The sequence below is a fragment of the Lynx canadensis genome, chromosome A3, assembly GCF_007474595.2.
Source record: "Lynx canadensis isolate LIC74 chromosome A3, mLynCan4.pri.v2, whole genome shotgun sequence".
In the NCBI taxonomy this organism is placed as follows: Eukaryota; Metazoa; Chordata; class Mammalia; order Carnivora; family Felidae; genus Lynx; species Lynx canadensis.
Genome location: NC_044305.1, coordinates 16,101,382 through 16,128,779, shown reverse-complemented (window position 1 = coordinate 16,128,779; position 27,398 = coordinate 16,101,382). Strand labels below are relative to the sequence as shown.

Here is a 27,398-nt window from a genome sequence, read left to right as displayed (position 1 = left end):
TCCTACCGCCCTGGAAGATTCCTGCCAAGACCCTAAGGTAGTGGTCAGTGATCATAGGCCATGACAACGCCCACAGGGTGGTTTCAAGTTCCCCTTTGGCACAAGACACCTTAAATGAACGCTGGACGTGGCAGACGACGGGAGGCGCTTCCCGGAGCTGCGGCTGGCCAGGACTGGGACGGTCTGTGTGCGGCACCTGAGCCACCAGGGGGCGCCCGACTCTGACCAACCTTCCCTGACTGGGAGACTCCAATGGGGGCTCAGGAAGGAGCCTTCTTTATCTTCTTTTTTACCCCTTTCCCACCGCCCCCCCCCCGCCCCGATGAGCCTTCTTTTCAAACCATCCAAGGCGATTCTAATGCAGTAATCCCTCTGCCCCTACCCCTCGCTCCCACGTCCTACACACACACACCCCCACACATCCCCACCCCTTTGGGACTCCTGGGGTCCTCCATCAAAATGCAAGAGGGCTTTTGAGAGGGCTTGGGCAGTACTGTGGTGTGCAGCCATGATGACCCATGTCTCCATCTCTCCACTTCTCTCTCGGCTGGGCTTTACTACATAAGCGTCGACATTTTGCGGAATCCTCACTGCAGTTGGACATAGCTATTATTATTTCCCCTGCTTTATAGATGAGGAAACTGTGGGTCACAGAAGACAAGGGGCTGAGCAGGACTGCAGGCCAGGAAGACCTAACCTCAGAGTTTGGGCTCTTTCTTCTACCATACGCTGCTCAGGGAAGGTTCTGGAAGTCTGCTTTAGAAATTCAGGGTTTGTCCTAGAAGGTCTTTGATCTGCCCCACCAGAACTGAAGCCCTGTGGCTGCCCCTCAAGAGGTTTTAGAGAAACTGTGTGTGTGAGAGAGACAGGACCCCCAGCCTCTCTTGCCCCCTTTGGCCAGTCCCTCAACCAGGGCCCACAAGCAGACACCGCAGCCCCACCGCAGCCCACGAGCAGATGCAGGTTTATTATTCCACAGACCGCAGCATCCTGAACCGTCACCCCAAACACCAGCTCTAAAAGTAGGCCTGGGAGCTCTGGTGCCTGCAGGCTTGCCCCCAGCCCTGGGCCAGACCAAAACTCGGGCCGTGGTCTCAGAGCTGAGGCCCGGGGCCCACTGGCCCTAGCAGCACCCCCAGCCCAGCCGTCATTTCTTTGGAGTCCAGAAAAGCCCACACACAGATGCAGAGCCTCGGGCCGGCTGAGGACGGGGGAATCTACGGGCTCCCCTCCAGAGAAATGCAGTCCCAGATTCCAACCACCCCGTGCAACGTCAGGACCCCTCAAAACAGCCAGTGTGGGGCTGAAGGAAGCTTCCCAAGTACTGAGGGGGAGAGGCACAACCGACCTCTCATCAGAAGCAAACTCGAGGTTCGACCACGGCACCGAAGCCCCAAGTCCACAGACACAAAGGCTGTGGAGCGGCCGAGGCAGTTCTGCTTGGACACCACTGCCACAATCCTCCCTGGGTTTGGAGGGGCCTAGAAGCCTTTCCCTCTGTCCTCCCAGGTGCAGGGTCCCTGCGAGCCCTCGGCTTGCACCCGGCCCCCCAAGCACAAGGGAGCGGAGGCCTGGGGTGGCTCAGAACATCTGTAATGAGCTACATGCAAATACCGTCTTCTGCCAAGCAAGACAAGGGGCTTAGTATCGAACAGACCGCACCCACCGGGGCCCCCAGACTTGCTCTCCTCTCCCCGGGAAAGCCTGTCTCTGGCACCTGCCCCAGAGTCCGCCCCGGGAAATCTGCCTGGGCTTCCAAGGCCCACTCTCCCCTGAGCTGGCGATGGGCCCTGGTGAAGGAAGCGGCACACCAATTCACAGGGTGCCCCGCTAGATTTATCGTGGCAGCCCCAGGGCTCCTGGAGGGTGAGCCTTAGCACTCTGAGCACACTGGAAGCCTGAACGCAATGCCAGCCTCAGGCTCAGGCACGCCAGAGAACAGGGGCCATCCTAACTGCCCCTATGCCCGCTTCCCACCCCCACCCCGGGGCCACCTGGTCAGCGGCCTCCCGGCTAAAGGCTCCAGTGCCTTGCGTCTCCCCATCCTCTACGGGTCCAGCAGGGAAGCTAGCTGGACCGGTGGGAGGAGACAGGAGCACCGTATCCCGGGGTTCTCGAACCGAGCGTGTCTGTTTCCTCTGTTGTCATCCAGAACGTCTGTAAGCAAGGGACAGAGTGGGTGCTGCGTGGAGACCACGGAAGGCAGGGCCTCTGCTCTGTGGGCAGCTCTCTGGCTCGCCCACCACAGGGATCTGCTGCAAGTTAAAACAAAGCAGGGGAGGGGTGGAAGGAGAGGGGCTGGGAGTTATATTACTGTCCTGGTTCAGTGATTTCTCCCAAAACACACGAAAGCTCAGGGAAGGGGGACCCCGGCAGCAAGGCGAGGGAATGGATGAGGACGAGGGACAGGAGCGCTCAAGAGACCGGGGCTCCTCCTTCGAGGCCTCCCCCGCCACAGGCACGGAGCTCCTGGAGGATCCCCAGCACATTCTGTTCCTCTGGGCACCACTGGCACCCAGCATAGGCGCCACGGGAGGCCTCCAAAATGTACGTGGTGTGCACGTGAGCTGGATCCCGGGGCTCCAGGTCCAGAGTCCAGTCCTCCTTGGCCACCCTGCCTGGCAGCGCAGAAAGACGGGTCCTCACATCCTCAGCAGGAACTCCTCTGCAGAGAGACAGCAAGAGGGTCAGGCGAGAGAGGGAGGGAGGGAGGAAGTGCTAACTTGCCTGGTACGCTCTTCCCTGCCCTCCTCCTCCTCACTGCCTTCCACCCTTCAGGTCACAAGCTGTCAGTCCCTGCAGCCATCATTCCCAGATCCCCTGTAAAATGAGGCCCCTGCAGAGCTCAGCACTCATCCCCCAGGGCAGCACCTACCAGGCTAATGTCGTCACCAGCTATTTGCAGGGTGACTGGACAGGGATTTTCTTCTCCTCCTCTCCTGGGACGGAGTAGGAACCTCCAGCCCACACTAAGCTAGGATCAAGGGAGGGGGTCTTTGGTTGGGAGCAGGGCAAGAGGCAGAAACTCTGTTAGCATCACCAAGCACAGGCTTTATGGTGTAAAGGCTGGTTCCAGCAGCCAAAGATTTTATTTGTGGTGTGAGTACTTCACCCTGAGACTCATGAGGGCCACTTTCCGTCAGGCCAGCCCAGCCAACCTCCTTTTCCCAGGACCTTACCAAGCCCTCCCAGCTGCATCGTGGGGAAACAACTGACAGCAGCGGGGGGCGGGGGGGGGGGGGTTTCTAGAAAGGAGGACTGGGGGATGGGGAGGCTGGGGGCGGAGGGATTACAGACTGAAGCGGTCAAGAGAGAAAGGGAGGGCAGAGAGAAGGGGGCCTGCCCATGCCAGGCAAGCTCCGTGAGACTGTGAGGGTCTGGGGAGAGAGTCAAGAACTGTTTTGCCTGACATCCGGATGTCTGACTTGTGCCTGTAAGTTAAGGGCTTACTTTCATCTTCACCCTGTTTCTTAGGGCAGGAGTGTGTCCCTCCTGGATCTCTAAATCCCAGCAGAGAAGTGGCCCAGTAAATGGTGATACATTAATGAACAAGCGAGTGAGTGAAACCCCCAGTGCTCACCTGACAGGGAGCAGGTGCTCTGCACGTGTTGAGATAACGAGGTGTGTGTGTGTGTGTGTGTGTGTTGTATTGGGGAAGGCACCATCTATCAAATCCACACTCTACGTCCCTGCCTCTGTTGGGGGATGGGCCTCAATGAGCCGCAGGACAGATGCCCAGTAGGCAACTTCCCTCCTCCATCACCCTGGTGCCGAGAGCTCTCCACAGGCTCCCACCCCCTGGTAGACCCACCTGTTAGACAAGGGTCAGGTCAGGAGGTGAACGAAGAGGATGGCCAGGCCGATGTTAAGCAGGATCACCATGCAGATGAGGACAGTGTTGGGGACCTGGGAGCAGTGCAGAGAAGCTGCCTGAGTTCCCAAGGCCTCTGAAACACCCCCTGCCCAAGTCCCTACAAAGCTGGACAGAGGAACAGGAACCTTCGGAAGAACCCTCCTCTGAGCACCCCGCATTTTGCTCACTGCTGTGTCGGGCAACTGGACAGCAGACCATCAGGGCTGGAAGGATTCTGGGAAATGATTAACCAAACCATTTAGGGTCCAGGTCGCAAAGCACAACAGTGGGCAGCACTGGAACTGGAAGCCAGGAACACGCCTTCCTTTCTGCGAATCCCCCCTGGGCTGCATCCATGGGTCCTACAGACCTAGCTTCATTCTGGTCCCTGAGTTTGCAGCTCCCAGCCCCTTCTAATAAGCCCTACTGGGCCCTTCCTCCACTGCCAGGAAGCCCTCCCTGCTACACCCTGTAGCAGATGCTGCTGGTGCTCAGCTCAGATACCCCTGGTCCCGCAGATGCACTCACTCCCTGCCCATCCCCAGCTGCCTAGGGCTCCCAGCACCCCCTTCCCCAAAGCACTGCCTCTGACCAGAGGGACCAGAGGAAAAGGCCTGTCCCCTGCCCCAAGGTGCGGGACTCTGCAGTGAAAGTTACCTTCCCCATGCCTCCAGGGATCAGGCTACACTTGACTAAGCCCACATCCCTGCTGGGGATTTCCCTGCCCTATTCTGTGCGCTCACCCTTCCCACCCCCAAATCATCCTCACTGGAATCCCTCCTGGAGCCCAGCCACCCTGGGGGACCCAACGTGGGACACCTCCTTCTGCCACAAGCATCACTCACCTCCTCCACCTCCACCTCGGCCTCCGCTGCCTGCGCCGCCTCCTTCCGAGCCTTCTTCTTGGCCCCCCCCTTGGTCAGCCCTCGGGCCTCGGTCTTGCGGGCCTTGGCCTTGGGCTCGGCTTTGGGGACGATGGGCTTGGGCTCCAGCTTGGCGGGGGAGTTGGGCGCGGGCTCGGGGGCCCGCACTGGGGCGGCGGCCGGCGACGGCGGCGCGGAGTCGGGCCCGGAGGCCTCGGGCTCGGGCTCGTCCTCGAAGGGCGGCGGCGCGGGCGGCGCGGTGCGCACGGCGTAGCTGTGGTAGCCCCGGTACAGCGCCACCTCGGGCTCGCGCGACGGCGCGGGCGGCGGCTGCAGCGCCTCGATGGCCATGTGATCGGTGGCCGGCCGCGCGGGGCTGCGGCGGCCCGCGCCCTCGGCGCCCGGCTCCCCGTTCCAGGCGCCCGGGCTCGCCGGGCGGTCCTTGGTGGCCCCCGGGCGGGGCCGCTTGGGCTGCGGGGGCGTCCCGGCCGGCGACGGGGGGCCGCCCTCGGGCCCGGGGGGCTCGTGCTCGTGCAGCTGCGGGCTCTCGCGGGTCCGCTGCTGGGGGCCCGCGGCCCCTGGGCCCCGCTCCGGGGGCTCGAGCAGGCTCTCCGAGTTCTCCAGGATCTCCTGCAGCAGCCGACGCTTCTGATACTCCGGACCTGCCGGGAACAACCGGCGAGGCTGGCCTCGAACCCCGGTCCCAATAATGATGACCCTGGGCAAGCCATTTAACCCCAGCCTCCTTTATTTACTCAGCCAGCAGCTTCCTACCACCTGGCCTGTGCCCAGCACTGTGCCAAGCAATTTCCAAACAGTAGCTTGTTGAGGTGTTTTAACAACGCTATGAGCTCCGTGCTATTAGCCTCATTTTTACAGATGGAAGAAAGGGAGGCTCGGAGAGGTGGCATCGCTTGCCCCAAGTCACCAGGCTGACAAAGGGCAGAGGCAGGCCCAGACCAAGTCCGAATGGCTCCAGAGTTTATGTTCTTAACTGTGGCACTGGTTTTCCACTCCCTTATCTGAAAAATGGCCTAATCATACCTATTTCACAAATACTAATGCAAGGTTTAATTGAAAAATGCATGTAAAATGCAAAGCTCAGGACCTGGCCCAGGTGAAATTGGGGCTGGGAGGTGTCGTTCTTCCTGGGACCAGCAGGGGGAGCGCTGTGATGGGAGGCAACTTACAAGTCTGGGCTCCAAGGTCCCCCAGCCAGTCCCCAGAGGTCTCCTTGCTACAGCCAGAATATCATTCAGAAAATAAAAGTTTAATCGTGCCACTTGCCATAAAGCCCTTCAATGTGGAGAACGGTCGCCCACGCCCCGAGCTCCCACTGCTCTGCCCAGGCGCCAAGTCTGTATCTGAGTCAGGGGCTGCAGAATCCTTACTCCGCAGCCGCATTTCCCACCACCTCTGCTGCTTGTTTTACCATCTAGCTTCCTCGCCTGCCACTCCTTTCCGTTTCTGTGCCTTTGCACCCACAGTCCCTTCCTCTTGATGTGCCGGTCCCACACAGCACTACATGGTGCAGTGATTCTCAACGAGTGGCCCCAAACCAGCAGCACTGGCACTTCCCAATCCTTGTTAGAAAATCACATTCGTGGGCTCTATTCCAGACCTACCGAATCAAAACCTCGGGGTGGGCCCAGTGTTCTGTGACGTTTGAGACCCACTGATCCGAGGGCAGCCTTCTCTAACACCGCCCCGCCTGGAGATGTAACTCCCTGGGTTATGTGCTCCCTATGAGCTCCCAGAGCCCCCGTTCCAACCACACAGAACGTACGCTGTGTGGAGTTTAATCGTGAAAGGGAGACGACAGCCAACACCAACAGTTATTGAGAGCTTGCCATGGACTAGGCCGTGTGCTCTTCACCTGACGTGCATTTAATCTGCTGCCCAAAAAGTATTATTCTTACTCCCATTTTACAGATCAGAAAACAGGTTTACAGAGGTGAAGGAATTGAACAAGGTCTCTGAGCTGGTTAGCAGTGGAGTCAGGACGTGAATACATGCCTCACGCCCTGATATGCTGTCTTCAGGATTCAATGCTCCTCTAGATTCTGGATCCCGGCTTTGTACCCCAGAGCCCAGCACAGTGCCTGACACACGGGCAGCACTCGATTAAACTGAAATGATGCGCAAGAGTGGGAGGGCTTAACGCCTCCTCCTCCACAGAGACCTCTCCCTTCACCACACTTCATCAGCTCAACTGCCCTGCCTGCAGCAGAGAGAGGAGGCAGCCAGGAGTGGGGCCAATGTGCAGCTGGGAGCCTCTGATTCCCCACCACGATCTCAGCATGAGTCCCCTGGTGTCACTCTATCCCATGCTTTCACAATCCCCCGTTCTTGGACTCACAGACATTTGTGAACCCATCTGGGTATCTCAGCTTTCCAGCAAACAAACAAAAAGAAAAATGGTCCAACCCTGGGGGCCTCCCCTCACCCTGTCCTGCCCGTCCCCTCCCTGGGTGGCCCTACCTGGCTGGTAGAAGTCTGGAGCCAGCTCCCTGGCCAAAGTGCGGGCAATGCTGGACTCCTGGTTGGCAGCCACGGCGGCCTGTTCCGCTGCCTCAGCTTTGGCCTTGGCGTGGCTTGTCCTACGGAGACAATATGGTAGAGACTCAGAATCCCTCCAGAAAACCAGGCCTCTGCCCACAAAAGATAGGCTGGCCAGAGCATTCATTCACTCGGGCTGTCAATGAATATGTATTGAACCCTGTGGCCCAGACTGCTGTGCACTCCCTAGACCATTCCCTCTTCTTTCTGAGCACACAGGCCACATGTCTCTTGCGATCAGTGTGGTCAGGCAACCGAGTTCTGGCCAACGCACTGTGGGAAGACATGACATATGCTGTTTCCAGGCTGGGCCCATGAAAACGTCTTCTGCAATCTACATCCTCTCCTTTTGCCCTGGTGCTGGTTGGATGGAGGAAAAGCCAACACTCCAAAACAGGGAAATTAACTTCTTTTGGGTCCCAGACCCCTTTGGCATCTGGTGATACTTATGGACTCCTCCTCAGAATAATGTTTTAAAATGCATAAAATACATAGGATTACAAAGGGACGCAATTATACTGACACACTGTTACCGAAATACTTAAAGGAACAAATTTGTAATATAATGTCTGGGTCCTTCCTCATTAACACATTGAACAAAATATCTAGCAAGCGTATTAACTACACTCATTTTAAAGTATAGATTAGCATAAAGGGTATTTCAAAGATATCTGCAGTAGGGGCACTGGCTCAGTCAGTGGAGCGTGTGACTCTTGATCTCTGGGTTGTGAGTTCAAGCCCCACACTGGGAGCAGAAATTACTTAAAAAAAAATAAAATCCCTTTTTAAAAGAAGATATCTGCAACAATAATAATGTAATGTGAAAGTATATGTGATTTATACCAGTGACAAAGTCACATATATTTCTTCATTTTTTATTTTTATTTTTGAGACAGAGAGAGTGCAAGAGGAGGAGGGGCAGAGAGAGAGGGAGACACAGAATCAGAAGGAGGCTCCAGGCACTGAGCTGTCAGCACAGAGCCCAACACGGGACTCACACTCATGGACCATGAGATCATGACCTGAGCCGAAGTCGGATGCTTAACTGACTAAGCCACCCAGGTGCCCCAAGTCACAGATATTTCTAGTACTACTATGGTTTTTTGCCTACCTCCATAATTTGAAGCAAATGCTCAATTTCAGTTAGAAGTTAGTAAAAATAAGATAATTTTCCTCTCTGTTGTAGAAACTTTTGGCACTCTGCCCAGATCCCTTCGCTGGGCAAAGGCACCCACCCCTAGCTCCTGTATAGGCTGCTAATGGCTCATTACTGTCCTAGAAAATTGCACCCAACAGAAGCCACATTGCTCCGGAGGTCAAATGGCCACCCACTCCAACCAAGCGGCTCACAACTAATGACTGATGACACCCACCAGGCCCCTCTTGACCCAGGAGGAACCAACTCTGTGGTAGCCACAGAACACTCCCCCACCCCCTGCCATGGGGTCAGGCTGAGGCGGGACTGCAGGTAAGATTACATCCTTGTTGGGTTCCCTACCCTACTCTGTTTCTGTCACCCTCCCCTCTCCTGAAAGCATCCCCTCAAAAAATCATCTGCTCATGGGGCATCTGGGTGACTCAGTTGGTTAAGCATCCAACTCTTGATCTCCGTTCAGATCATATCTCACAGTTCTTGAGATGGAGCCCCATGTCGGGCTCGGTGCTGACAGCACAGAGCGTGCTTGGGATTCTCTTTTTCCCTTTCCCTGTGCCCCTCCCTGGCTCGCGTATGCACACACGCTCTCTCTCTCAAAATAAATAAACACTTAAAAAAAATAATCTGCTCAAGAATCCCCACCTCAGATTCTGCTTCTAGGGAATCTCACCTAAGACAGCATCCAGGTTCACAGACTCCCTGAATTCTATCCACAGAACCCGCTGTGAACCCCATGTTAAGAGACACAGTGGAAGGAACCGAGGTCCAGAGATGATTATAGATAATGCGAAGTTCCCTTCCCACAGTCCCACACTGGAATGTGGAACATTTAGCCATTACGTTTAAACATTCAGTGTGGAACATTTAAAGAAGACTTAAATGTTTATTGTGTTAACACCTGAGATCTGGGAGATGTTCCTTTCAGCTGTTAGTCTAGCCAGAAGCACCTACTAAAATAACAACTCCATTATGGGCCAGACACAGCTCTGAAGGAATTATCAAGATTATCTTATGTAATCATCATGATGCCTTAGGGAGCTGGTGCTGTTATTATTTTTCCTATTTTACAGAAAAGAAAACTGAGGCACAGACAGGTTAAATAATTTGCCCTGGGTCTCAGGGTCATTAAGTGCAGGAGCTAGGAATTTGAACCCAGGCAATAAGGCCCAGTGCTTGTGCTCGAGCACTACTCTGGAACACGTGCCACCCCGGGGCACTGAGGACAGAGACCTGAGGATAAGACCAGCCCTGTCCCTGCCCTCACAGCCAAGTAAGGCAGGAAGGAGGTAAACAAAACAACAAAACGTATTTAATACAATGCAGTTAAATAAAAAGAACTTAACTGCTGTTGTGAGAAGTGCCACGAAGGAAGTGCCATGAAAATATAGAAAAGGTACAGCACATATACTAAAAAAAAAAAAAAAAAAAAAAAAAAAAATTCTAGAGCAGGAAGACAAATGGATCGGTGACAGATGTGGGACCAGGGAAGGTTTCTTTGAGAATGTGACATTTACTGAGATGAAGAAAAACATAAATTAGACCCATAACAGGAGAGGTGGGCACAACAAGGCAGAAAGAAGAAAGAGCATGTGCAAAGGCCCTGAGAAAGAGGAAGAGCTCAGTGCTTTGGAGAACTAAACAAATGAGTGTCCACATCTGCTGATGAGACACACCTCAGGAAGCTGATGTGTGTCTTTGCATCTCAGTCTCCAGTATATAGAATTGGACCTGGAATAAGGGAGGACAGGCCCTCTACCTACGTTATCCCCTTCAATCCTCAAAATGTCTGGGAGGTAGTTTTTACTGTTTGCACTTTACACATGGGGAAACTGAGGCTCAGAGAGGTATCTTCTCAAGGATGCAAAATAATAGTTAATACTTACAAAGCATTTACCACATGCCACGGGCTTTATAGAAACCAACTCATTTGATCCCCCAATAACACTGGGTAGCAGATATTAATACCACCACCCCTCTTTACTGAGGAGAAATCCAGGGCACAAGGCTTTAAGGAACTAAGGCAAACTTATACAGCCAGGAAGTGACAGAGGAAGATTTCGAACCGAGACATTCTGGGATCCAGGGTCTGTGCCTTTAACTGCAGGCTGTCCGCTCACCCAGTAGGGAACAGTGGAGTTCAAACCCAGAACCCTGTGATTTCCAAGCCCTGCCCTTGCCACCTTGCCACAATAGCGTTTATACTGACAGGGGCGCCTGGGTGGCTCGGTCGGTTAAGCGTCCGACTTTGGCTCAGGTCATGATCTCGCAGTTTGTGAGCTCAAGACCCGCATCTGCTGACAGCTCAGAGCCTGGAACCTGCTTCAGATTCTGTGTCTCCCTTTCTCTCTGCCCTTCCCCTGCTCACGCTCTGTCTCTGTCTCACAATAACAAATAAACATTTTTTAAAAATTAAAAAAAAAATTCTTTACTGACAAAAGAATTCCTAAATATGGGATGTCTGGCTGACTTGGTCAGTAGAGCCGATGACCCTTGATCTCGGGGTTGCGAGTTCGAGCCTCACATTGGGCACAGAGTTTACTTTAAAGAAAATGAACACTTAAATGAACTCACGCATGTGCACAGGTATGCGTGGAGGGGCAGCACAGGGAACGGTCAAGAGCACAGCTTTGGATTCCAGTTCGGATGCTGCCAAGGCTGGGGCTGAAACTTAGGAGGATGCCAAAAACTCAGTAAGCAAGAGAAGACAATGTTTTAAAGCAATGTTTTAAAAGTCAAAAATAATGCCAAAAAATCCTTGATGAACAAGTTGTGAACAAAATTTAGATAAAGACTGGATCAGACCCTGCACTTTGCACGACCTTGATCACTTCACCCTAGTCCTGATCCCACCATGACTCCAGGACCTTGGGTGAGTTGCTCTGCCTCTCTGTGCCTCAGTTTCTTCATTTGTACAATGGAGATAATAATTTCCCCCTCTTGGCGTTGCTGTGAAAACTCATGATTTAAAAGGCAACATATGAAAGCGTTTAGGCCACGATGTGACTGAGTGGAGGTGGCAGTAATGGTGGTGATGGTGGTGGTGGAGGTGATGGTGGAGGAGGAGGTGATGAAGGAGAAGAAGGAGGGAGATGAGGTTTATGACATCAAAACTGAGTGTGGTACATGCGTATCCCAGGTTCATATTTGCCTGCGCACGAATGCATGTGACTCAAACTCCTAAACTTTCCAGAAACACTTCCCTGGCAACCTGAAACCCCAGGTCGGGGGAGGAGGGAAAGTGCTGGGCAAACCTTCAAACAGAGAAAATGTCCTTTTTTGGTAACGCAAGCTGGATGGTGCTTGCTTGTTTCCTTGGTGCCCTGGGAAGCTGTGCTGCAGGACTCCTCCTAAGGCCAGACAGGCAGCCTGCACATAGAGCCCCAGAAGATCTGGGGAGATCAACCGTGGACACCCCCCAGAGCAGCCAGACAGGGGTTGAGAAAGGGGCGGCCACACGGCCCAAGGCAGTGAGAGCTGCTGTGTTCACAGGAAGCTCGCTGCTCTTTCCCATGTCCATCAGTCTGGCCGGCTGACCCCCTTGGTCTCTGGTCTCAGGAATGGCTGCCACCCTTCAAGCCAGGCACTCCCGTGTTCTCCCATGCCCTCCTCCTTGGCTCCTTGCGGCAGCCACGGCCATCACTCACCAAGTCCCCTCTCCTAGTCCTGCGAAAGCTCCAGCATCCACAGCCTCTCCCTCCTTGCGTCACTGCTCCTCAAAGCCCCCGTGTGCTCCCTACAACTGATCACAGTGGCATCGTGGGCTGGCTTAATCCAGACGTCCAGAGGCCTCAACTCTTGCTTAAAATCTTTGCAAGGCTTCCTACCACGCTCAAAATAAAGCCCAAGGCACTTAGCACAGCCTTCCAGCCTCTCCAGATCCTCCGCTGAGGCCGTCCTGATGAGCGTATCACCAGCTGCCGTCTCAGCGCAGCCCTGGCAGCTCACAGGGTGAGGGCGGGGAGCCTGCTGTTGCCCAGAGGCTTTTGTAGGTCAGGGCCACTCACAGTGTGGCCCATCACCCTCCTGGCCCCTCATCACCTGGGAGCTCATCAGAAATGCAGGTTCGCGGGCTCCATCCCAGACCTACTGAGTCAGAACTTCAGGGTGAGGAGCCCAGGAACCTGTGTTTTAGAAGTACTCCAGAGGCTTCCACTGCTCACTGAAGTCTAAGAAGCATGTGCTGGTAGACAGACGGAGAAACCAGCTCTATGCTGGGCAGCTCCCAGCCTGCTCAACTCTCCGGGAGCCTTGCTTGAGTGCTTCTCCTTAAGCACCAGGATCCCTTCTCTGGGTTCAGGTCCTGCTAAGGAAATGCTGGACCCGTTTCTTCTCCTGTGACCACTCACTGTGTCTGGGCTGAGACCGCTAGGGGAGGGTCTCCAAGGATGGCTCTGACCTACGGGAAAGGGAATCAGCAGAAACTGGGGCAGGGGGAGGGGCAGGGATCAGTCACTCTTCTTGATTTCATTGGGATTATCTTTCGTCAGCGGGGTTAAAAATAAGGCTGGTGGTTCTGGGACAGGGGCAGGGCGATAACCCAACAGAAGTGCTTCTGAGAGCATCCCCTGCACCCCAGCTCCTTCTCCTCACTCCTAGCTCCCTAACTGCTGGCTACAAGTCAGCTTTGCTGCCCAGTCGTCTCCACCAGGAATCGATGGCTTCATGGACCAAGGGGGATACCTGCTGGAATTATCCCCAACTCCGTGCCTTTGTTCAGGCTGTTCCCCCACCTGGAAGGCTCCTTCCCCTCTGTCCACCCTCCCAGTCTTAAAGGGCCAGCTCAAAACCCACTTCTATATATTGATTCATTCACTTAATATAACTTTCTGGAGTGCCTACTGAGTGCTAGGCGCCATTCTGGGTACTGTGGATCTAAGAGCAAACCAAGCATCTAAAAACCCCTTGCAGAGCTCACGTTCTAGTGCAGGGGGGTCGGCAAACTGCAGCAGCGGGCCAGCCAGTGCTGCCCGTGAACAGAGACTGGTTTGTATATTTTTGAATGGTTGAAAAAACAAAAGAAAACAAGAGTGATATTTTCTGACACATGAAAATTACATGAAATTCAGAGTTCAGTGTCCATATAATGTTTTATTGGAACCCAGCCACACCCATGTGTTGACACATTGTCTAGAGTTAAGCAGTTGCCACAGAGACCGTGTGACCTGCAAGGCCAAAAATATTTACCATCTGCTCTTTTACAGAAAAGGTTTACTGACCCCTGTTTTAATGCATTCACTCAACAACTGTCTCTTCTTCGACTACTTGTAACACTATTAACATCTGTTATTTGTTGACTCCCTTGTGCCCAGCTCTGTGCTATGGCTGCTTTACACAAATGACCTCAGAGAGGTGGAGTCACTTTCTCAAGGTCACACAGCTAGAAAGTCAATCAGCCCGAGCTCTTACCCATTACACCAAGCTTCCCCCCACCCCCACCCCCACCACTTGCCAGTAACTCTGGGCCAGGTCCTCCATGTGCTGGGCCCAGAGATGGGGATCAATAGGACCCAGCAGCCACCTGAGCCTAACGCAGCCATGCCAAGCCAACCACACAACAGCCCTGCAAACCAATGGATGAAGAGAGATGCAGAGCAAAGCCTCTAAACTGCTGGGGAGAGCCGCTGAGAAGAGAGAAACTCCAGCTAGGTAGCTTGGGTGAGGGGTCCTAGCACTGCCCCCTTGCAACCAATCTTTGGCAAGTCTGAGCTCCCTGAACCCCGGTCTCCTCATCTGTAAAATGGGGATAATAACAGCAACTACCAGGCAGAAATGATGTAAGAAGTAAATGGACGGACAGTCATCTGGCTCTTAGAGCAGTGACCCGGACGCAGGAAGTCCATACAGTGCTTGTTAATAAAATAAATAAGCATACTTTTTTGGAGAAGCCTAAAAATCCTGGATGTACCACGTGCCGCTGAGTTGTTTAAAAAAAAAAAATTAAAACTTTTCTCGTTTTTAAAATGAAAAAAAAAATCTTCAGAACAAAAAACCTCTGGTATGCCTGCAGGACAGAGGCAGATAATGAGTCTCCAGCTCAAACCTCTGCCAGCCTCTCTGGAGGCCGCAGAGGTGGCCGGCAGGGACAATGCTGCCAAGTGTCTTCCTGTGGTGGGGGATGCTTCAGATGCCACTGCCCTGCCCTCTCCCAAAATAGCCCCTCGCCCACAGCTCTGGCTGGCCGTGGCCACTTCCTCCAGAACAATCATGGTCAGAGTAATCACAGAGAGGAACCACAGCTGGGGTGTCCAAACACCATCCAGAGAGCTGCCTGGAAGGAAGCCCCCAGGGATGTAGGCAGGGGCATGGTCAGTGAGTCTTGACAGAGGAGGGAACTTCCTCCCCTCTCCACCCCAGCCCCAGGACTTCATTTGGCAAATGGGGCGAAGTCCCTCCGGGAAGCCCCCCTCACCAGAGGGGTTAAGGGCAGAAGCTCCAGTCTAAATAATAGCACCATCACACTAGAGGTATCTGACCTTTGCTCACCGGTCTCAGTTTCCTCAACTGTGAAATGGGGATAATAATACTTCACAAAATTACTGACAGTCTGAAATGAGCATAGACGGAGCATTTAACAAACACTAGCTTTCATTATCATGGTTTTTGTAACTATTATAACAACACTTCCCAGCATTTCTCTTCCAGAATTCTATGGACTGCCAATAAATTGGGATGTAAATATGCATTCTTGTGGAAGGATATGTCCTCTGAACACTGTTCCAAGATTCACCCATTCTGTACCTGTGTCCATACTTTAATCCTTTCTTCTTCTTAATTTTATTTTTATTTTGAGAGAGAGAGAGCATATGTGAGTGGGGCAGGGACACACACACACACACACACACACACACACACAGAGAAAGAGAGAGAGAGAGGGAGAATCCCAAGCAGGCTCCACACTTAGCACAGAGCCCAACACAGGGCTTGATCCCACAACCCTGGAATCATGACTTGAGCCGAAATCAAGAGTTGGACCCTCAACTGACTGAGCCACCCAGGCGCCCCCATACTTCAATCCTTTCTACCAACAAATGTTATTTTACCGTGTGCAACAACTGTATTGAGTTTACCTGTTCTTTAGCTGATGGACATTCGGGTTGTTTCCGCTTCTGCCTGCTGTGAATAATGCCGGTATGGACATTGGCGTACCAGTTTTTGTGTGTTTGTATGTTTTCATGTGTCATGGGTGCCCACCGGGGAGCAGAATTTCTGGGTCATGTGTTAAGTCCATGTTCCGGCTGAGGAACCGTCAGGCTGGTTCCACAGTGGCTGCACCATTTTACATCCTCTCCGGAACATAGGAGGGCTCCCATTTCTCCACATCTTCGCTAACACTTGTTATTATACCCATCTTTTAAATTTTATTCATACTAGTGGTTTGTGAGGTGGTGGTGACAGTGGTGATGGTGGTGGGGGCATCATTAGCCATTGGGGAAATGTCCACCTGCATTTTCCTGATGGCTAATGACGTTAAGCATCTACTCACGGGTTTCGCGGCCATTTGTGGATCTTCTCAGGAGAAATGTCTCTTCGGATCCTTTGTCTTTTTTAAATTGGGTTTTTGTCTATTTTATTATTGAGTAGTTAAAGTTCCTTATATAGTCTAGACATAGTCCCTTATCAGATATGGTGCCAGTCATGTATTGCAAATATTTTTCCGTCCTGTGGCTCATCTTTCCACTTTCTTGATATCATCCTCTGCAGCATAAAGGTCTTTAAGTTTAATGCAGTCCAGTGTATCTGTTTTGTTTTTGTTTTTTCTTTTATTGCGTGTGCTTTTGGTGTCAGATCCAAGAAGGCTTTGTCTAACTTATGGTCACAAAGGCTTACTCCTGTATTTTCTTCTAAGAGTTTCCCAGTTTTCGTGCTGATGTACAGATCTATACATACGCATTGCTTCTAATAAGAAAAATGGGAAATGACCTAAAGGTTCATGCCGCCTGTTGAGTTAGGTACTACCACCATTGTACAAATGAGAAAACGGAGTCACAGAGAGCCTAACTCACTTGCTCATTGCTATTAAAATGAGTGTTGAGCCAGAAGGAAAGGAAATCGAGTCTGGTAGGAGAGACAGACAAGACTGAAAAGTCCTGATAGCAGAGCAAACAGAAGTCAACAGAGTAGGAGAAAGCCCATCCACTGTGTTACGTGTTCATAATTTGTCTTTTGTTACTTTTATATTATATATATAAAAAAAAAAGGTACAGGGGTGCCTGGGTGGCTCAGGCGGTTAAGCCTCCGACTTCGGCTCAGGTCATGATCTCATGGTTCATGAGTTCGAGCCTCGCGTTGGACTCTGTGCTGACATCTCAGAGCCTGGAGCCTGTTTCAGATTCTGTGTCTCCCTCTCTCTCTGCCCCTCCCTTGCTCTCTCTCTCTCTCTCTTTCTCAAATAAAGATTTAAAAAAATTTTTTAAAGGGTATAAAACGACATGACTTCATTGTAGAAAAGTTCTGAAAATCAGCAGTTTTTCTTTTTTAAAAGAAAAAAATGCCATCAACGTTTTGGTATTTTGAGGTGGGTAGGAGCACAGTTGTAGGACTGTGGATGACTTACTAAATTTTCTGTGCTTTGGTTTTTCCATCCGTAAAATGGGGCCATGAATAGCCCTCACTTCATTGGGTTGTTGGGATTATAGAGTGAATTAATGTAACAAAGCATTTTGAAGCGGAGGCTCTATGCAAGAGTTTGAAACTTTTCCATAAAGTGATTTTGTTCCAGGTGAAGTGGGCAGCTACACCTGCCACCTCCTCAGGGCCCCAGAGAATACCCCCGCCTTGGAAACCCAGCCTGGAATCCCCAGGCCGTGGACGTGAGGTCTTGCAGATCATGTTATGTTTTTTTTTTTTTTTAATTTATTTATTTTGTGAGAAAGAAAGATAGCACAAGCCGGGGAGGGGCAGAGCGAAAGAGAATCCCAACCAAGTTCCTCCACACATCAGGGCGGAGCCCGATGGAGGCTCGAACCCACGAGCTGTGAGATCACGACCTGAGCAGAAACCAAGAGATGCTCGACCCACGGAGCCACCCAGGGCCCCCCAGATCACGTTTTATAGCGACCCTTCTCCCCTGCTGAAAGAAGGCCTCCTCTGTCTGCATGCCAGCAGGTGTGTGTGACCCCCGCCCCCAGCCTAGAAGGCAGAGGCAAAGTAGTAAGAGTTGCTGTTTACTGAGTGCTATGTGCCAGACATTTGACCTATGTGGTCAGCTGAATAATGGCCCAAGGATATCCCCGTCCTAATCCCTGGAACCTGTGAATGTGACCTTATATGGCAAAAGGAGCTTTGCAGATGTGATTAAGGATCTTGAGATGTGGGGATTATCCTGGATTATCCAGGGAGGCCCTAAAGGTGATCACGAGTGTCCTTATACGAGGAGGCAGAGGGAGGTGGGATGGCAGGAGAGAAGGCGAGGTGATGACAGCAGCAGAGACTGGACATGAAAAAAAAAAGAGAGAGGTGCCTGGGTGGCTCAGCCAGTTAAGCGTCTGAGTCTTGATTTCGGCTCAGGTCATGATCTCCCGGTTCACAGGTTCGAGCCCCGTGTAGTGCGGAGCCTGCTTGCGATTCCTTCTCTCCCTCTCTCTGCCCCTTCTGCTCTCTCTCTCTCTCTCTCTCTCTCTCTCAAAATAAATAAATAACCTTAAAAAAAAAAAAAGCAGAGACTGGAGCGGTGTGATGTGAAAATGGAGGGGCCATGAGGTGAGGAATGGGGCAGCCACTGGAAGCTGAAAAGCCAAGGAACTGGATTCTCCCCTGGAGCCTCGAGAAGGAATTAGCTGTGCTGACCTTGGCTGTAGCGTGGTGAGACGGATTTCAGACTTCGACCTCCAGAAGTGTAAATGAATAAATCTGTGTTGTTTTAAGGCCCCAAATCTGTGGAAATCTGTTATGGCAGCAACAGGAAACTAAAACAACTTGTGTGATCTCCTGTCATCCTCAAAGACAACTCACTTTGGGGGGGGGGGGGGCGGCGGGGAAGAAACGCAGGCTCAGGAAGTCATTTGCCTGAGGCTCGTAGCTCGAAGTGCCAGGGCCAGCTGGAACTGCGTCCAGGGCCGTCTGGCACCAGAGCCTTTGCTGGCCCACGTGTCCGCTGTGCTGCCTCCGTTCAAGCCCACGTTCCAGGAGGGCACAGCGGCCACCACCCAGCCTCTTCCCCAGGGGCAGTGTGAGGCCCTGAGTCCCTGTGCCCCTCCGAGAGGGCCCAGGGCCAGCAGTTACTGGCGGTGAGAACCCTACTTCCCCAGAGAAGGGCTAGTCCATCGGGGCCTGGGGACTGCTGGCTCATTATGTATGGCTGAGGTGTGGCTGCACGTTGGTAACTAGTGAAATGACAGGGAAGGGACCTGGGTCTTGCACCCCTCCCCCAGATAAAACTGGGTCCTGCAGTCCAATCTGGAACCTGGCTGCTGCCAGGGTGGCCTCTTCTGCATGGGCTGGCAGACAGACCTTTGGAGCAGCACAGAGAAACTTCCTTTTTAAAATGTTTATACCAGGTTTGAAAGCCAATTTTGTAAATTATAAAAGCAGTAATATTAAAGCTGCAGCACCATGAATCCACTGAGCTCCCTGTGCACAACCCAGCTTTTAACAGGGCCGTGAACACAGTAATGATTCAGTTTTGGGGCACAGCGCTTGAGAGTGTGGAACCTACAATCACACTGCCTGGGATTGAACCTGACTCACACACGAGGCTGTGTGGCCTGGAAAAATTGCTTAACTTCTCTGTGCATCCATTTCTTCTTCAGAACAATGAGTGTGGCAGGCAGATTTCTCAGAGGGCCGCTGGCACTCACACCCTTGTCTAATACCCTCCCCTCGTGCATGGGCTGGACTTAGGCTCCTAAATAAAAAAACTTGGGACAGGTGATTCGTTTCTAGAAGACAGTGACTTCTCTCTTGCTAGCAGCTTCTCTTGCTGGCATTGACGGGGACATCCAGTGGCAAGGAACTGAGGGCAGCCTCTGGCCAACAGGAGTGAGAAACTGAGGCCTTCAGTCCAAAGGCCCACGGGAATATTCAGTTAAGCGTCCAGCTTCGGCTCAGGTCATGATCTCGCGGTTCGTGAGTTCGAGCCCTGCAATCGGGCTCTGTGCTGACAGGTTAGAGCCTGGAGCCTGCTTTGGATTCTGTGTCTCCCTCTCTCTGCCCCTCCCCCGCTCACACACACACACACACACACACACACACACACACACACTCTCTCTCTCTCTCTCAAAAATAAAAACATTTAAAAAATTAAAAAAAAAAGACTATGTCTATCATGATATTGTGATTTACAATAAATACAGCTGACCTTTGAACAAGGCAGGGGTTAGGTGCATCAACCCCCATACAGTAAAAAATCCAAGTATCACTTCTGACTCCCCACAAACTCAACTACTAATAGCCTATATTGATCAGAAGCTTTACTGACAATATAAGCAGTTGATTAGCACACATTTTGTATGTTATTTGTACTATATACTGTATTCTTTCAATCAACTAAGCTAGAGAAAAGGAAATGTTATTGAAAACCATAAAGAAGAGAAAATACATTCCCACTACTGTACTTTATCTCTTGAAAAAAACCCGTGTATCAGGGGACCCGTGCAGGTCAAACACCTGTTATTTAAGGGTCAACTTGAGGGTCACTCAGATGACCAAAATATATTTCTCATATATATTTGATCTTCATTCATGGTTCCTGTCTCATGGTTTCCAAAACTCTTGGAATTTCCTGAGTGATAAGAGCAATGGGAGAACCTTTTGTTACAATATTCAGTCTCTTGTCTCCAGTTCCTGAAATCACTTCAGAGTCATAAAAACGAAAGAGGTGTGGGGCGCCTGGGTGGCGCAGTCGGTTAAGCGTCCGACTTCAGCCAGGTCACGATCTCGCGGTCCGTGAGTTCGAGCCCCGCGTCAGGCTCTGGGCTGATGGCTCGGAGCCTGGAGCCTGTTTCCGATTCTGTGTCTCCCTCTCTCTCTGCCCCTCCCCCGTTCATGCTCTGTCTCTCTCTGTCCCAAAAATAAATAAAAAACGTTGGAAAAAAAAAAAAAAAAAAAAAAAAAAAAAAAAAAAAAAAAAACGAAAGAGGTGTCTTGATATTCATAACAAGCCCCTTCCCACCACACCTGCGTTTATGATAAGGAGGTGACTTTTGGAAAGCACCTAATGATGGAGGCTGGTTACCAGGGGCACCAACCAAGAATGGAGGGTTGGAACTCTCAGTCCCACCCAGTGATTTCAGGGGAAGGAAGAGGGGCTGGAGGCTGAACCAATCACCAATGGCCAATGATTTAATCAATTGTGCCTATGTAATGAAGCCTCCATAGAAACCTAAAAGGATGGTGTTCAGAGAGTTTCTGGGTTGGTGAATATGTGAAGGTACAGGAAGAGTGGCACGCTTAGGGCACAGAGCCCTGCACAGCTCTTAGAAACTAGTAATCTAGAAATAAATTGTTTCTCTGAGTTCTGCGAGCCGCTCTAGCAAATTAATTGAACTCAAAGAAGGGGTCATTGGAACCTCCTACCTACAGCTGGTCAGTCAGGAGCCCAGTGACACCCTGGAGTTGCAAATGGCATGGGGAGATATGCCATCTCGGAGGACTGAACCCCTGACTTGTAGGCTCTGATGCTTTCTCCCGGTAGATAATGTCAGAATTGAGCTGAATTCCCAGAGCCCCAGCTAGTGTCGGTGAACTGCTTGGTGCCATGGGGGGGAACCACACCCCCCACCACCACATGTTGAAACTGGGTGCTAAGACCCCTTACTACCTCCTAGGGTTGCTACAAAAATTAGAATTAATATACACAGCAGTGGCTCGCACAGAGGGTGCACTAAAGGAGTGCACTACTACAGATTTTACACTTAAACAATTTTCTGTGTTTCTGTATATTCGTATTTAGCTTTCAAACTGCTCAGCTTTTTCCTTTAGAAATTTGGCATCTACCTCTTTTCAGTGCCAGTGATTCCTCTTCTGGGAATCTGGCCAAGAGATACGCTGGAAATGACATATTGCAAAGGCATTTATGGCAACATGGTTTGTAACAGCAAAGGACTGGAAACAAACCCAAAGCTAGCAGTAGGGACCTGGTTAACTACGCTCTGGTACGGCCACCTGAAGGACGTTACGCAGCCAGTACTAAGAATGAGATAGATCTTTAAAACAGAGTGAATCCTGATAGGTCAAGTTATGGAGCAAAGTGTAAATTAACATATATTGTATGCAACGCTTGTGTAAACAAACAAGTGAGTTTGCTCTTCTATATGTGGAATATTTCTGGAAGGATAGATAAGAAATTGGTCACAAAGGCTGCTTACTGGGATGGGAACTAGATGGCTGGGGGTGGGGGGAGGTGGAAGGGAGGAAGATACACATGCGTGAGCACACACACACACACTCATTTGAGCTGGGGACTTTCCTTTTGCCTCATCTCCTCCCCCCTCAGCTCACACATCATTCTCCACCCTGCTCTGCACCCTGGGTGACCCTCCTCCACGGTCTGCATTCACAGCGCCCTTGCTCTCTGGCTTCCAGCTGGGTTTAGCTGATGGGGGACACCAGCCAAGGGTTAGAGGAGGGAGAGGGAGCGGCTCCCTGTTCCTCTTCAGGGGGGTTCTCTCCTCCACAGCTTGCACCCATCGGCTCTAATGTAACACCATTTCCTCCCCTGGCTCTGTCAGACCCAGGGAACTAATGGCTTCCCATCATTGCTGGTCCCGGGTACCTCAATATCCTGGTTAATTTCCTGCCTACCTGGTATAAACATCCAGTTATAAGACGAATAAGTTCTGGGGACCCGATATAGAGCATGGTGATTATAGTTAGCAGTAGCGTATTATATGTTTGAGAGTTGCTAAGGGAGTAGGTCTTAAATATTACATGACACAATGGAGGTGTTAGCTAATGCTAGGGTGGTAATCATTTTGCAATATATAAGTGAGGCAAATCAACACCTTGTATACAGTGTTATATGTCAATTATAGCTCAATAAAGGTGGGGGGAAATCCAGTAGCTTCATGAAACTGTCTGCAGCTGAACTCTTTGCAAATATCCCTTCCTGCCAGGACTCTGACTGATACAGCCCTTTTAGATCTTTTGAATGTGCATATAATATTCCTATTGCAAGATAAATAGATAGATAAATAAATACAATTTAAAAAACCTAACATCTATGACTGCTAGGATTTTTAAATGATCTAATTTATTCCTGAAAACAACCCTAAGGGATAGTATTATTATGTCCACTAAATAGACAGGGAGAGCCACATAGCCAGGAAGCGCTCTAGACCCCAGGTTGGCCTGACTCCCAAGCCTGTGTCAGCCAGTGTAGGATGGCCCCGTCTCACCTGCTTACCCAGCAGGAAGAGGACAAGGACTGGGCTAAGATCCAAGTTTCCCGATCTGGTCCTGCTCTATTCGATGTTCTACAATGTTTTCTTAGAACTGGAACTCGACTAAGATGTATACAGCAGAGGGATATTAAAAATATTGAGCAAGTGCTATGGGGGGTGGGCACCAACCAATGAGAGTGGTGTGCCAAGTGGTTAACCATTTAGTTGCTGGGTCTGGGGAAGTCAATATCCTGGGCAAGAGGCCAGGTGTACAGGACGGTAATGGGAGGTGGAGAGCACTTAGGGGGCTCAGGGGAGCTGATGGCTGCAAATTGACACAAATCAGAATACTACAAAATGTTAACAACAGGTATGATGCTACAGGAGTGTTCAGCTGGATGCTAACCCTGGATGTAAGTTTTCCTTCTTATGCCCCATCTGGTTCAGGAAGCGTTCCCCAGAGTCTACCCCCAGTAAACATGATCTTGACCCTCTGCTGAAGCCCCCTCAGTGCCTTTCCCAGAGCCTGGAGGATGATGTAGAAATGCATTATTATGCTATGCATATGATTTCATGACCTAGCCCCTGCCAACCTCTCTGGTCTTCATTTAAACCAGCCCTCCAGACAGCCAGAAATTTCCAGGTCCCCACATGTGCTCTACTATTTTCACTTCTGGGGATTTTACACAGGCTGCTCCCATTCCTGGGAACACTTGTTCCCTCCTTCATCTTGTCATCTGGCAAACTCCTATTCATCCTTCGGAACACTCTCTCAGGAAAGCTTACTCTGACTGCCAGCTCTCTGTTCTTGCAGTCCCCTGCACTTAGCTGCAAGGTCACTTTCTCTTCCTCCACTTGGTCTGTGAGCCCCCAAAAGGGGCAGGAGCCTCACTGCTGTGTTTCTACCAAAGCAGTAGCAGGTACGTAACAGGTGCTCAGTAAATATTTGTTAGGTAAATGTGTTATATGCATTACATATTGGACTGTGAGACTCACACATCTCTTCGCATTTAATAACACAGTTATAAGATGGAGTAACGGAGACCCAGAGAGACCTGTGTGATCATTATTTTTTAAATGTTTATTTATTTTGAGAGAGAGAAAGAGAGTGCACCTGTAGGGGAGGGGCAGAGAAAGGGAGAGAAAAATCCCAAGCAGGCTTCATTGTCAGCACAGAGTCTGCCGCGGGGCTCAAACCCACAAAACGCAAGACCATCACCTGAGCCAAAATCAAGGACGCTTAGTTGACTGAGCCACCCAGGTGCCCCTGATCATTTTCAATATTTGAAAATTAATCATGCTGATGGTTAGCTCTGATACAGACATGTTAGAAGGGTCACTTACTATGTGACAGGCTCCGGTCTAGGTGCTTAGACACATTACATCACTAAACACAAACAACTGGATGGGAAATACGATTATCACCCTCGGTGTGCAGATGAGAAAGCAGGACTCTGGGCAATTTCAGTAACTGGCTCAGGGGCACACGGCCAGCCAGGGATGGGCATCCTGACAGTCTGGCTCCAGAACCTGTGCTTCTCCGACACTCCACTCTGCTGCTGTTCCACAGTGTGGCCACAGGCTCCTTGAGGGACGGCAGCAGGCCCTGCTTCTGGGCACCAGCCCAGACCTGGGTACACAGTAGGTGCTCGTGGAAACCTCGGGCAATCGAGCTGACATAAGAGCATGATTGCACACCAGATTGCACACCAGGGTAAAACCCACACCCCTTCCATTCTCTTGCTCTGGGAGTCTGAAAGGCTTCAGACAGGCTAGGAATGGCTCTCTCTACAGGGCCATGATTGTCACTGTGCTCCAGGAGGGGAGAGAGCCTGCTGGGAGATGGCCCCATCTTTTGTCCACTCTGCTGCCTGCGTCGCATCCAGTGAGAAGGATGCTGAATCCTGAGAGCCATCACCACATTACTAACAGACAACACATGTTAAGCCCCTACTGTGTGCTGAGCACGATGCTAAATGCGTTACTCCATTGAAGCCTCACGATATTCTCCAAGGTAGGTATCACTATCGATTCCCATTTCACTGGTGAGAAAACTCAGGGTGATGAGGTTATGTAATGGATCCAACCCCCACAGCCAATAAAGGGGGAAAGCCAGGAATTCCAGTGTGGCTACCGCCAATATAAGAAGGTGGGAACATTAGTTAGTGTTGGGATCAGAGACCTTGGCTTCAAACCCCAGCACCCCCTGTTCCAAGTTTCATGACCTTTGCCAAATCACAAAACCTCTGTAAATCTCAGCCTTACCACCTGTAAAACGGGTTGATAATTAGCCACCACTAGAATTACTGTGAGGATCAAGTGAACTGTGGCATGTGAAGTGTATATTCACTCCATCGTGACAAGTATTTACTAAGCCCCAACTGTGTGCCAGGTCCTGGGGTAGATCTGGGAGTATAGCCATGAGTAGGAGACATTTACCCCCTGGAGCTTACAGACTGGCTTCACTCAGTGCTCTGTGCACCATAGGTACCCAGAATGGTAGCTGCTATTTTTGTAATTATTACTTAGAGAGTGACTTTTCTCCCCAAGGGTTGAACTTTCCATTGGGATTGCTGGTCCAAGAGCCCACTGATCTGGTTCCAGGAGTGCTCTGCACGCCCCACGCCCCCACCCCCTCCGCCCCCCAACCTGCCTGGTGAGCCAGCCAGTCATGGCATCCCACAGGCCAGAGTCAGCAGACATCTCCTGCCCAAATAAGGACAAGGCGCCCAGGAGAGCTTTCTGTGAGCCTGAGGAATGTGACAGCTGAGGCCTCCCTGCCCAGCACCCTCCCCCACCTCCGGCCCCTCCCCAGGTGGGGCTTGGGCTCTGGCATTCCAGCTTTTTCCAGAGCAGTCCTGAATGTCCCCAACACCCCCCTCATCCTACTCCAGGCTGCTGTGAAAACTGATAAGGAGCCTTGGGAAGGAATTCCAGGCAGCGACAACTGTTCCTGGGGGCTGGCATCTCTGTCACCACAAGGATGGGGAGGAAAAAACCACAGAGAGGGGCCAAACCCAGCCCCCATCCTACAGAATCGCATCCCTTGGTTCAAAAAGCATTTCCAGAGATTTTATTTGGCGCAGGCACTGTGCCAGAGTCCAGAGGAGAATCTGGCTCCATTGCTGTCCTGCTGTCACAAAACTGTGTCACAGCAGAGTCCTGACTAGGATAAGTGTGTGGGTGGAGGAGGGGGAACACATCTGGGCTTGAGCACAGGATCAACAAAGACCTCTTAGAAAATTTGAGCTCACAAGCCACACTTTGGGTGAGCATGAGCCCCACCTCTCTCTCTCTCTCTCTCCCTCTCTCTCTGCTCCTTGATCACTTGCATCCTCTCTCTCTCTCTCTCAAAAAAGAAAAGAAAAGAAAAAAGAGAAAAGGAAAGGAAAGGAAAGGAAAGGAAAGGAAAGGAAAGGAAAGTTAAAGGAAAGGAAGGGAAAAAAGAAAAGAAAGGAAAAGAAAAGAGAAGAAAAAAGAAAAGTTCATGCTCAGATAGTGGTTGAGCGAGAACACTCTGGCCCCAGATGATCTGGGTTCAAAACCTAGCTCTGCTTCTTCCAAGCTGTGTGACCTGAGCAAGTTACTTTTATCACTCTGTCCCTCGGTTTCCCCTTCTTTGAAAGGGGCGAATAACAGAACCAACCTCATAGGGTTGGGAGGGTCACATGCACTGGAATGTGCAATGTGCTCAGAGCAGTCAGAGGCTTTGTTTAGGGTGACTGGAGAGCTTATCCAAACCAGGGAAGCTGAGGGTGAAGGGGAGGCTGCTAATAATTACACCTAGCATGAGTCAGGACCGTCCCGGGCACCTGAAGCCGTGTGGTAATCTCAGCCTTGACCATACTAAGGTGCCAACTGAGGCTGGAGACAGGAGACTGTGCCTGTCACTCTGTAAGCCCTGCAGCACTGGGCAGACCCAGCACATGGAAGGTGTACATAAGGGCTGTTGAGCTTTTGTCTAACAGATCTGATATTCAGACTGTTCGGGAAGAATAGATAACCCACACAAGGAAGACCTGAAGACATTTAAAGCTGCAACTTTGCTCAGAGTCCAAGGGAAAAGTCAAGGATTTCCGTGCGTTAATAGAGATGTTTATCAGACTCTTCATGTGGGGTCCATGCCTGGGCCCTGAGGTGGTGGGGTGAAGGGGGAGGAGAAAGAGGTGTCTCAAGGGAGTAAAGAAGCAAAGGATTCCATTCCTAGTGGCCAACCACGGTTGGCTGGATAACAAGGAAGGATTTGGAGACGAGGCCAGAGACACAGAAAAGACGCCATCAGGGAGGACTCAGGTTGCAGGTGGCCTGAAGGATATGTTCACAGGAAGGGATCCAATGTGGAGAGGGCATGCCAGGGAGGGCACGCGGGTCTGCCTGGGCAAAGGCAGAGAGGTGGGCAGGAAAGGGCCCTGTGGGTAGGGAAGGGCATGTGATGGCTAAGAACCAGGTCCTGGGACCAGATGCCGGGGTCTAAATCCTATCCTCGTCCTCCATGCCCTGACTGACTTCTGGCTCCTCACATGACTCTACTTCACTTCACTTCCTGTAGCAGGAAAATGGAGCCCTGCGAGGTTTCTGGAAGTTGAATGAGACAGTGCCTGTGAAAGCCCACTCAGTTTGTGGCATGTTGCAAACATAGGATGTAAGCT

At 51.1% G+C, this 27,398-nt stretch overlaps 1 protein-coding gene across 1 annotated transcript in view; it reads right to left on the bottom strand.

Annotated features, from left to right (window-relative positions):
• Positions 1 to 503: 503 nt before the first annotated feature.
• The window catches only part of JPH2 (junctophilin 2), a 69,509-nt gene continuing 42,614 nt past the window's right edge, over positions 504 to 27,398 (bottom strand). The window contains exons 3-6 of the mRNA XM_030309563.1: positions 7,198 to 7,316; positions 4,699 to 5,378; positions 3,812 to 3,906; positions 504 to 2,665 (exon numbers count right to left, since the gene is read on the bottom strand). Coding sequence (XP_030165423.1) covers positions 3,826 to 3,906; positions 4,699 to 5,378; positions 7,198 to 7,316 — 880 coding nt within the window. The 3' untranslated portion in view covers positions 504 to 2,665; positions 3,812 to 3,825. The remainder of the gene's footprint in view (positions 2,666 to 3,811; positions 3,907 to 4,698; positions 5,379 to 7,197; positions 7,317 to 27,398) is intronic.